Below are 12,357 nucleotides of genomic sequence, written 5' to 3'. Positions count from 1 at the left end.
ATAAAGAAATTGCTGAACTGAAACAAACTGTTAAAAGATTATACATTAAAGTGTATCAGCTAACTAAATTGGTCGATCATGTGGCTGCATCAACCCAGCATACACACCCTAAGGAGGCTGATACTGAATCACAGTCCGGAGCGCACCTTCCCATCCGGGTACGTGTGAGGATTTCGTCTGGCTCGCGATTGGTTTCTCGAGAGAGGGCAGATCGCAATCGTCAGTCGTTCCCTCCCCAGGGGTGCAGGACTAAAGGCTTCTATCCCCAAAACCTACCGGAGAGTCCCCGAGAAGCGGGGAGGGGAGGCGCCTCCCTCCCATAAAAAAAAAAATTTAAAACTGGCGGACAAGGCATTTCCAAACCCAAAAAAAACGTAATCTTCGCGTCGACCATTATAAAGGGAAATTTACTTTAGATCTAAAGTAAATGACCTTAGATTTTTTACCTCTCCTATTTTTCCCAATTTTATTTCCCCAGAAAGCACTTAACACCCCTAGTCTCACGAGGTCGTTTCACGGTTTCACCATTTATGTCGGAAGGTGGGGGTCGCCTGTACATCCACCAAAGTTTCCCTTTTTACTAAAAATGACTATGTTTCTCTTTGGAGTTTGCGATGAAAAAGTAAAAATTAAGGAAATATCTGACTATATTTCAGTTTTGTCCGCGAAAATGGACAATCTAGATGAGCCTTTACTCTGCAGGTTTTTTTTTTCCCAAAAAAAATTTAATTTTAGGTAATTTAATAGTATCAACGCTATGGGTTTCCTGGGGGGGAGGGTAGGGTGGCAAGTGTTTTTTGAAATTATTCAAATTTGGTCCTAAACGAGGGTAGTCCGAAGCGGTGGCGAAATACCGGACTTTGAGTTTATTGCCGGGCCGGGCACCCCTTTGACGACTCGTTGGGGAAGAAATCCCCTTCCTATTCATTAAATTTTCTTTCGCACAAAAAGAACGCCTTCAGCCCAAAATTTAACGTAAAAAAAAAACAGACTGGGTCGCTTTTAAAAAGGAGGTCAAGCTCGAATTTGTGGGAGGAACCTTTGCTGTAAAAAAACAATATTTGAATTCGATCTTAGATGCAGCAAAAACACCATCCTAAAAAACTTCGACAATTCCTGGTGGACACCCGTTACGCAGGGCGCTGGCCAACCAATAGGGACTACAGGCTTTTCAAAAACAACATCAATAACGGGGACCTTTGCAATTACAAAGAAGCAAGAGATAGGGCTCGTAGAATAATTAGACAAGCAAAAAGAGACTTCTAGCGGAGCTTTGTCTTTACAATTAACAGCAACACCACACTATCACAGGTTTGGCCCACTGCCAGTAAAATAAAATAAATAAAAGATATAAAAAAAAATCTTACAAAATTAAAAATATCATTCATGAAAGAAGCAATTTTGATTCACCTAGAGACATTGCTAATGCGCACGCCAGGCAGTTTTCATATACAAGCAGCTCGGACAGTTACCATCCCGCATTCCTTACCACCAAGGAAGCGGCTGAGCTGCAACCAATTCACTTTACCACAGCAGATGACTTTGATTACAATAAAGATCTAACCATGGATGAGCTTGTCCGAGTCCTAGAAGCCTGTAGAGGAACATCCCCAGGCCTCGATGAGATTCGATATGAGATGATAAAGCATCTTAATCATGGTGACTTGATTAGGTTGCTAGAAGTGTACAATGAAATTTGGAAGAGCTCATGGTACTTCGCTCACATCATTCCCATATTGAAAGGAGGGGGAAATCCTAGAACCGTCATCTCCTACCGCCCAATTGCTTATGCAAGGTCATGGAACGAATTGTTAACAGATGGCTATTTCATTTTTTTAAATTCCAGTAATTTGCTAGTTGACGAGCAGTGCGGCTTCCGGAAGGGACGCCAAACACTTGATCAACTAGTAAAACTGGGCAGTCAAGAGGCAATTGCCAAAAAAGACTTTGATTTCAGTATTTTTTGATACAGAAAAAGCCTTCGACATGGCATGGCGATATGGCCTACTCGGAAAACTATGCTTTTGGATTACGTGGAAACTTGCCTTGTTTTGTTAAAAATTTCATTTCTGACAGAACTTTCTTTGTCAAACTCTTTTCCGGCAATGCCACTTTTTCGGACATTTTTGTCCAGGCAAACATTTTTGCCCAGGAAGTGTCTTGTCGCCAACATTATTTCTATGTATAATAAACGACATCTTACCAGCTCCCCTCGGAATCTTAAATACTCACTGTACGCTCACTGTACACTGTATGCATTATGGCATTCCAGCAGTAATGCAGAATTCTCGGCAAATGATTCATAACAGGCATATGATTCATAACAGGGGCCTCCAGTGGGGTTTTAAGTTTTCCACAAGAAAGAGTATTGGGGTATTTTTTCATATAGGAGAAAGCCGAGGCTAAATCTAGACAATCACCCAATACCTATTCAAACGTCTGCTAGCTTTCTTGGTCTACTCTTTGATCGTAGACTGTCCTTCCCTACCTCCCACCCTTAACCAGAGACGTCATTTCAGCCTTTACTTAGGGGGGCGCAAGAGTGGGTAGACGAGCGAAGCGAACAAAATATAGAAAAAATAGCTAGTCTCGAGGTATTTTTATGTTATAACTGGACCGATATAGGTGTATCAAAATAAGTAAAAAAAAATCGTGGCCACAGTTGCCCCTCCCCCCCAACTGACACCCCTGCCCTCTTTCCACTCCCTCCCTCTCTCTCTTTCTCCCTCCTCTCTCTTTTTCTCCACCAGCCCCCCTCTCTCTCACTTTAGAGAAAATAGGGGCATTTTTAAGCTATAACCTGACTATAGGTATAATTTAGTATAAAAAAAATTGTGGTCATGGGAGGGGGGGGGGTCAAGCAAGACCTTGAGGGCGACATAACAGAATCTTAGGGGGGCAATTGACGCTTCTTCTCTCTCTCTCTCTCTCTCTCTCTCTCTCTCTCTCTCTCTCTCTCTCTCTCTCTCTCTCTCTCTCTCTCTCTCTCTCTCTCTTAGTGAATAGTAGATAAGTTGTTTTTTGCATATACAGTGCGGATTTGATCACATGACTAGTTTATTATACTCACAATATCTTGATAACCGGTATCATAAAAATGATAAATTTCGGATACCGATATAACAGATGAAAATGCCGTTGGCAGTTAAGAATTTCAGAACAATAGATTGCATCTTCCTTGGAAAGAGTTAACGATTTAAATGTTTCCGACTTATGAATGCACTAGCTTATAGGTTTAGTTAAAACTTGCGAGGGAGCTGGTTATTCTGCTGGTTATAACGATGCTGTAAAAACGTAGCTGGCAACTGTCTCTTGTTAAGGATCGCTACGTCACTCGGTTGGACTGGAGTCAGTAGGCTTTGAACGCAAGAACAGACAACATTTAGTTCTAACTTCAAGATGTTACGCTCCATTCTGCAACGTACTGCTTTTATAAGGGCAGCTACAAAGTACAACATACCAACTGCTGCAGCGTTTTCGAATGCTGCTATCCCACAGCCGATTACATCGCCCGACATACAGTATACAGGGGTAAGGAGAAAAAAAATGGTAAAAGACAAGTGGCTTGGTAGGTATTATTTTAGTTTTACACAACTATCAAATATTGCATTTATTATACCTTCATTTAATTACCAACGCTGTAATATACCGCAATCTGTTGTTATTTTTCATCGCAAATAATATGAATCAAACTATTTTTAGCGTTTACAAAGTAACCCTGACACTCTGAGATTGTCTTATTACTCCAGCTATTCCTGGGCAATCTACAAACATCGCCGTATGAACCAAAATCGGTTTTTTGAGTTGCGATGGAAGTACATAGAAAAGTTTTTTTTATATTTATTTGCTCTATCATTTGCATATATTATTTTCCGTTTTAAAGACGGCTAGTCAAAACTTTACCTATACCCCAAAATCCTCTCTAACCCGGTGGCTTCGCCCCCAGTCCCCCATCCGATTGCCGTATTTCCCTATCAGGGGCTCCGCTCCCCAGTCTCCAACCCAATCTGAAGTTATATTTTCCCTACACAAAGCTTTGTATTTGTGTGTTAAGTTTTTCTCTTTGATATTTAATGTCATTACATTTTCATGTAAATGTATACCAAAGTATTACGTGTTGCACAATATTATCATCAACTTGCGAAGTAAGTACCATATATGAAATATATTTCGCGCATTCTGTCCATTACAGGCAAATTTTACCTTGTATTACATGGCTTGGGGACACATAAGTAGTCTCTTTATATAATGAACGAAATTATGGATTGTCAACATGAATAATCATCATAAAAACGTATTAATGGAATACCCGTTATATATAGTAATGCAGTAATTAAGCTCTAATTGGCCTGGGAAAGCGTGTAAAAAGAAAAAAATCGACAAGCTAACTTTCGTTCAAGTGTCAGCAATTTTTTTTTTTTGTTAACTTTAACCATATAGTATAAGCGTTCAGATTTACCAATACCGCCTGCGTGTGGAATATTGTCAAAGTAACTCGGTTTTATTTGAACTATTAAAGTTTTAAACGATCAGTAAATCATTTAATAATATAAAAGAATGACACAACCCGTGAATATAATCTATAGTACCTTGATTTCCAAATCCCCATCGCTTCCCTCTGTCTAGAGGTCGGACGTACCTTGCATCCTGTCAAAAATTCATTAGTGCAGTAACTTTTGAGAGGTTCAACACAAGTCTTGGGTTTACGCATTAGCCTGTCATTTACTAAGTGACTTTTATTTTAATAACGGTTATATTTTTGTATGTTATTCAAATTTAGCGCCTAATTAATTATCGATGAGCCTGTTTAGGAAACGTTTACTAGTGTATGTAGGGATAAGTAGGTGCTTCAGAGAGTTGTTAAAAATTTTCCTGGGAAAGCCGGCCATATGAAGATAAGATGACTTTGATAATGAACACTCTAACTAGAAAAAAAAAAAAAAAAACAGCGCGTGTAGTAGAACTCCAGATATCAAGGTCATCATCACATGTTGCCAAGTGGATCTCGCACAGGATTCGTGCGTGAAAGTCAAATTCAAGAGATAAATTTTATCTGGCAGTTGTGCTTCATGCGGGAAATACGGGATTAGGATTCGTTCATAGGCAGTCTCAAAGTTTGGCAATAAGCAATAAAGTAAAACGATTATGCAGATTTCTAATTTGTTAAGATTTTTTTTTGAGGACAGGAAACTATTTCCGCTTGTGAATATATACATATTATATATATTATATATTATATTAATATATATTATATATATTATGTTATATATATTATAAATTTATGTTATATATTTATATTATATTATATATTTATATTATATTATTATATTTATATATATTATATATTATATTATTATATATATATATTATATATATTATATATTATATTAATATATTTATATATTATATTATATATATTTATATTATATTATTTATTAATATTATATTATTTATTTATATAATTTTATATATTTTATATATTGTATATATTGTATATATTATGTACATATATATTTTTGCTTGGAATTTGTGACCAGAAAATTTCTTGGAGTTGGAGGAGGACGGTGTAAAAATATTGGCATTCCCTTACAGGGATCAAGCGTAATCTGACAAGGAACAAGGGATAAAGCTTTTTGACTTGCGATTTTTAATAGCCGTTTATAAATAGATCATTAATAGGCGTTTATATCTAGACAAGATGTGGCGTCGTAATTTTACGTTTGAAAGCCATCGCGGAAACTGGCAATTCTACGAATGTGTAACTTGCAAATACATGCGTTGTTTGATATACTTATGTCGGGTTAGATATCCCACTAAACAAAATTTGTCATAAGAAGGGCACATAGACGTGAATGTACGTACTTATAATGTACTTATAATACGGTAATTACAATTTTCAGAAGTTGGCTCAAATGACAGTTTACGCCCTGAGAAACAGGTTTTGTGATTCAGTGGGGAACCGAGACCTAGCTTGTGGGGGAAACAACCGGTTTGATGGACGAACCCAAAAGGGTTTTTTTCTTTATAAATTTATTTAAGGATGCACTCATAATTGCTTTTCAGCAGTCCTGAATACATATGAAATCGAGAAGTTATTTTGTCTAGCGCACACTTGAGATTTCAAACAAAAATGGGAATGGCATACCGAGTAGGCTTTGATACAGGGAGACGAAGTGAAGATAACGCCGGGGCATGAGGGTTGCCGTCCTGGTGGGACAAGGCAGCTGTTCTAGAGGATTGTCGCTCGAAGGTCAGTCCGTAAGTTAGCCAGGCCATTCGGTATAATGAATACATCGTGTATTACACAGTGAACATGTTTGTGTAAGTTAGAGGTTATCATAGTACTAGTAGATGAGGACATAATAGGTTTAGTTATATGAAGAAAATTCACTGGGAAGTTTTTTCTTTTTCACAGGTGGTTATTAGGCCGAATCCATTTTTAGTATGGTCATTTAGTATATCTTGCCGTTTCATCTGGTGTCCATGACATTGACTATTCCTCTCAACTACCTTTACCGTCCGCATGAGATCCAGATCATGGGCTATTAATCTGCACTTTCTATTTATTTATTTATTTTTTTTTAGGTATTCATCAACAATGAATTTCACAAGGCTGAAAGTGGCCGACAGTTCCCAACTGTCAACCCAGCAACTGGAGAAGTCATTGCAATGGTTGAAGAAGGAGATAAAGTAAGTAATTTGTTTTTATTAGATTGAAAATTAATAAGTGATCTGTGATATTTAGTATGAATTCTATAAACTTTACCATTCAACAAGTTTCTAATAATCACAATTGCTGTGTTACAGGCCGATGTAGAGAAAGCTGTGAAGGCTGCTCGTAAAGCCTTTTCTCTGAACTCGGAATGGAGACAGATGGATGCCTATGATCGTGGCCAGCTGCTGTATAGGCTGGCTGACCTGATGGAGCGTGACAGGGTCTACCTTGCTGTAAGTGGTAGTCGCCAATTGGTTTTGACAATTTTGTCTCAAATATCTAATTTGAGTGTTATATTTTTCTTGATATTATTTGACATGCCTACAGATGTTTAGCTTCTAAATAGAGCTTGACAACAATGGCTTGATATTTTTTAGCAAAGAAATGATAAAGTACTTTAATTCTACTTCACTTATTTTTGTATTTTTTCATTGTGTGCTTTTGTGTATCATGTATCACCTTATATTGTTAATTTTCATAAAACATAACTAAATGTGTAATTATTTAAGTTTTATTTTCTACTTCGTAAGTATATTGAAACTACGATTTTACTTCCAATTGAAGTTTTTGTTTTATGAGTATTGAAATTTATGATGCATCACATTGGACTTCCAGAGTCTGGAGACACTTGATAATGGCAAACCTTACACAAACTCGGTCATGGTGGATGTAGAGCTTTGTATTCGCAATCTTCGCTACTTTGCTGGTTGGGCTGACAAGGTTCATGGAAAAACCATTCCAACTGATGGCCCTCACTTTGCATACACACGACATGAACCTGTTGGTGTTTGTGGCCAGATCATTCCATGGAATTTCCCACTCCTCATGCAGGCATGGAAGTTTGGACCAGCACTTGCTACAGGTAGGATATAGCATTAAATATGCATTTTGGTATCTGGCTCTCAACTTGAGCTTGATGCAATTCTTTTGTCTTTTGTAACAAAGATGATCTTAGTTGTGTTGGTTCCTAGCTTTTTTTTTAAGGTTATATATTGTAAGTGAATGAGATCTTTCATGGCAGGGATTTACATAACATTTTGTGCTAATACAAATATGATTTTGTCATATTTAGGGAATACAGTTGTTATGAAGTTAGCAGAACAGACCCCACTCTCTGGCCTGCATGTAGCAAAATTAGTGGCTGAGGCTGGATTCCCACCTGGGGTGGTAAATGTTATTCCTGGTTTTGGCCCAACTGCTGGGGCTGCAATTGCTTCTCATATGGATGTTGACAAAGTAGCCTTTACAGGATCAACTGAGGTAAGTTGTATCAGTTTTTAGTGATGTTCCATTATAGTGCTTTTTTCAGATCTGCAAATATTTGCCTTAACTAACTGAAATAAAGAAAAGTATCATTTAAAGGGGAAGGCTGAGGGGAGACCAATTATTTGAAGCAGTAACCCTGTCCTCCAACCCATATGTATGGACTTCTCTTGCTTATCAGTCTGTGTTTTGCATGCTTTAAGCAGAGGAAGGGCACGTATAGAAAGTTGAATGCATTTGATGTTAGTTATTCAATTTCTTATGATGAAACTTAAACTGTGTTCAACATTAATTCAGTAAAGGAAATAGAAGTCAAATATCTATGAATGATGTAGAACAATCTAAATATAAAATTCAATTACAGAATTTAGAAATTATATAATAATGGTACTTGAATTATGGAATATGAAATGGATGGGAATATTTGAGATTCACATTTGTGAATGTTAAACAAGGAACTGGCCTTCCTAAAAACGGAAATATGCATTCATTCCATCTCTAGTACTTAATGAAAAGTTGATTTTGAAAAATGCTAAATATTTGTATTATTACATATGTAAGCCTTTGTTACAAGTCTGCATGTGTGACACCCACTAATAATATAGTGTCATAGATGTACACCTGGATTAAATTGTTTATTTATGAATAAAGTGGAAGCAGAATCTACCACAAGAAATAGGGCAAATGTTTTTTTGAAATTAAAATTTGAATGCTTGAGACTTTTAACAAGGTACTTTTAAATATCTTACACAGCCATTTTAAAAAGAGGTCATCAAAAATTATGCAACTAGATCTATTATTTTTGAAACATTTTACAAAGTAAGTTCATATCATTCATTGATATATATAATAGGAATTGAATTTTAAACCCTAGGTGTAAAAGATTATCAACTCGTATGAACTGCACTCCCAGCAAAGAATGTTGAATACATTGCCTGTTTATTTATATTAGGCTATGAAAGGTGTGCATAAGAAACTAGGGGGTAGAATACTTGGTGCATACCTGTAAAGACAGAGGCTTTGTGAAGACGGTACTGATGAAAGTGGTCACCAGTGCACCAAGAACTGTATTTTAATGTGAAAGGGAGGTATTTCTCATTGGTTCAAAGTGGTGTCACCTATGTTTTCTACATAATTTTGTTTTCATTTCTGTAGATTGGTCATCTTATTCAACAAGCTGCTGGTGCTAGCAACTTGAAGCGAGTAACTCTGGAACTGGGAGGCAAGAGTCCAAATATTATTTTTAAGGATGCTGACTTGGACTATGCTGTTGAGCAGTCACACTTTGGTGTTTTCTTTAATCAGGTAAATTGTTATGAGGTGAATTTTTTGTGATTTCTCTTAACAACTGAATTTTTTTTTTTTTAAAGATTCTGAAAGCAACAACTTAATTTCTTTGTATGCTAAGAATTTTAAATTCTCTATAGGGGCAGTGTTGCTGTGCTGGCACAAGGATCTTTGTAGAAGATGCAGTTTATGATGAATTTGTGGAACGCAGTGTAGAACGTGCGAAAGTTCGTACAGTTGGTGATCCTTTTGATTTCAAAACTGAGCAGGGGCCACAGGTAGGACCATTGTTTTAGATTTGTATATGAAATTATAGATTATTGTAAATATAATTAGTGGCTAATATCAATGGTATATGATAGTAAGATTGATGTTTGACTATCTTCAAAGGTGGATGGTGAACAAATGGACAAAGTCTTGGAAATGATTGATTCTGGCAAGAAGGATGGTGCAAAGTTGGTTCATGGCGGCACCCGCGTTGGGGAAAAAGGCTATTATATTGCTCCTACAGTGTTTGCAGATGTGCAGGATAACATGCGTATTGCTACAGAAGAAGTAAGTATGTTTAGAATTTTTCAACATTTAGAACATTTAGCAGAGATGCTGCTCAAATGTCAGAAATGATTCTTTTGATTTTTATGCGTAGAATTTTGCTGTATTCAGTCGTTATAAATCTGCTGAAATGTATTTTTTGTACTATTTATGTAAACTTACATATTTATTTGATATTTTTCCAGTGCTATATCCAGTGGGGTAGGTGCATCTGTAATACCCCTTGCAATGACTGAATTTAATTTATTATTATTATTAAAAAATAATGCTATGATCAGTGTTTGGTAAAAGTGCTCAAATAAATGTTACCTTGATTTACATTTATTATTTTTAAGTAATATAATTATAAGTCTTTTATCCTCATTTTCTGGATATGGCATGTTAAGAAAAAGTAAAATTCACTTTTTGGGTAAATTCAGAGGGTATTATCAGACTTCCTCATGTAGAATTGGTTGCAAAATTATCTTCATGTAATTGCTAGTGAGGATCATTAAAAATCAGGTTTCTAAACAGGCAAACTTAAGATTATATCTATCCTTCCTTATTGTTTACCAGATTTTTGGACCAGTGCAACAGATTATGAAGTTTAGTGATGTCAGTGAGGTGATTGAGCGTGCAAATAATACTACTTATGGCCTAGCTGCTTCTGTGTTCACAAAGGATTTGGACAAAGCAAACATGTTCGCTCAAGGACTGCGTGCAGGAACTGTATGGTAAGGGTGATTAGCAATTACTTATTTTGTTTGTTGTCATAGTTTTGTTATAATCAAGACCCTGAAAAAGGAAAAGAAAACAAAAATCTCATTGCATAGTATCTTATGAATCGATTGGGAAACGAGTTTTCTTTTTTGCAGTAACAAAACTACTGTTAAAGAATTCTTGGATTAGAACATTAGTACACAATAACTTTGAATGTAATGTTCGATATTCTATTTTACACTCTTACTCATTTCTGCTTTTGCCAAGCAGTATCCTGCAGAGTAAATATATGCATCTGTAAGTATAACCTTAGTTTAAAGGGGAAAAAAGAAAAATTTAAACTTTAGTTCTCATTTTCTCAAAATTGTACTAACTCCATGGTAGATTGTTAGGAAATTTTCCTTTATTAAAAAAAATGGCAAATATGCCAAGATGCTGGTTTTATGAATTAGATTCTCCAATTTGGGTTTGCAGATCAGTATGAGTTAAGAACCCTTTTTCTTTGTTTCAATTATTTTGGTTGGAAATCTAGGCTTAAATCTTCATTCACCTTTCAGGATCAATTGCTATGATGTTTTGAATGCTCAGACTCCCTTCGGAGGATACAAGATGTCAGGACAGGGCAGAGAAAACTCGGAATATGCTCTGCAGAACTACACCGAAGTGAAGTGTGTCATTACCAAGTTGCCTGTCAAAAATGCCTAAGTCTAAAGAAAACACAAAAACGAAAGTTTGAGCATTAATGCTCAAAATGAAGTACTAAGATTCACATAAAAGCAATGATTTAAAGGAAATGTTTCACATTTTCTCTAATCGATTTCTTGATCAGTTCAGAGTTTTACATCTGTACATGATGCCAAATAATATTGCCAAACAGTGAATAACTGAATATGGAAATTTTAATGGACTATTTTTTCATAAGTATTAGCTGACTGAAAATATTTAAAAAATATAAAGAACTATACATTTTTTACAAGATGCAAGAATTTGAAAATAATTTTTGTGGATCATAATTGTTATGCTTCTCATATATTTTATTTGAGAGGCAATTTTGAATTATGTAGTAAAAATAAAAGTTAAAAAAAAGTTTTCATTTGATATCCTGCGTGTTAGGTTTATACATTATTAACCCTGCAATCACTTGTCCACCCTGTCTGGGGACCTTGAGGGATGGACCTTTTTTCCTCCCCACACCTTTCAGGCTTCCTGTGGTCAAACACGAAGATTTGTATCCATATTAGGCACATTGAGACTTGCCCCTTTATCAACCAACCTCCCTGAAACTAGCTCCTCTGGTTTACAAACCCCTGACTCTCCTTTGATCACATCTCTGAACACTGCTACTACACCCCACTTGTCAATATAAATTGTCAACCTGATCCATCCCGAATCATCTGCCCAGGTTATAACTCAACTGTTAAAAGATACTCCTTCCTCCAACCCACCTCTTGCACAATTGTCTTAATTTTCTACCTCCTCCTCCCTCATTACAACTCTTCAACCCTATTGCCCTCATCCCCGCATTACTATCTCGCTCCACACCACTCCCTCCTCCACCTGTCCTTGTCCTCTAGACTGGTTAACCTCATTGGCAAACCTATTCCTGCCCAGCCCCACTTCTCCCTTAATACATGTACTGGAACCGTTTCCATCCCCCTGGCTGATTGCCCTATCTAAGACAAAGATTGGTCAGACTGTAAAGACGACCTACTTGCCTGCCGTGCTAACTACGATACAGTATCAGTACAGTGCTACACTATTCCCCCCAGAGGCCACCGTAAGTCCCACATCAATTTTGCCAAGATTACCTTCCGTAGCCCCCCCCCCCCCAATCCCTTGCC

General features: G+C 36.6%; 1 protein-coding gene across 1 annotated transcript; it reads left to right on the top strand.

Moving 5' to 3' along the window:
• The first annotated feature begins 3,316 nt into the window (after positions 1 to 3,316).
• Positions 3,317 to 11,593, top strand: LOC119580967 (aldehyde dehydrogenase, mitochondrial-like). The gene is made up of 10 exons (XM_037929215.1): positions 3,317 to 3,531; positions 6,586 to 6,690; positions 6,808 to 6,948; positions 7,331 to 7,577; positions 7,788 to 7,975; positions 9,134 to 9,283; positions 9,406 to 9,543; positions 9,656 to 9,820; positions 10,373 to 10,530; positions 11,074 to 11,593. Exons 1-10 carry the CDS (start codon positions 3,400 to 3,402, stop codon positions 11,219 to 11,221), a joined length of 1,572 nt encoding a protein of 523 aa, XP_037785143.1. The 5' UTR covers positions 3,317 to 3,399; the 3' UTR covers positions 11,222 to 11,593.
• The last annotated feature ends 764 nt before the right edge of the window (positions 11,594 to 12,357 follow it).

The sequence above is a fragment of the Penaeus monodon genome, chromosome 14 (assembly GCF_015228065.2).
Source record: "Penaeus monodon isolate SGIC_2016 chromosome 14, NSTDA_Pmon_1, whole genome shotgun sequence".
NCBI lineage: Eukaryota > Metazoa > Arthropoda > Malacostraca > Decapoda > Penaeidae > Penaeus > Penaeus monodon.
This window is presented reverse-complemented; position numbering and strand designations above follow the sequence as displayed.

Bases quoted from the DNA above. Each gene is read 5' to 3' on its own strand.
- LOC119580967 (XM_037929215.1), top strand. From the start codon at position 3,400: ATGTTACGCTCCATTCTGCAACGTACTGCTTTTATAAGGGCAGCTACA. The intron at 3,532-6,585 runs GTAAGGAGAAAA...ATTTTTTTTTAG, and splicing joins CCGACATACAGTATACAGGG to GTATTCATCAACAATGAATT. The intron at 6,949-7,330 runs GTAAGTGGTAGT...TTGGACTTCCAG, and splicing joins GTGACAGGGTCTACCTTGCT to AGTCTGGAGACACTTGATAA.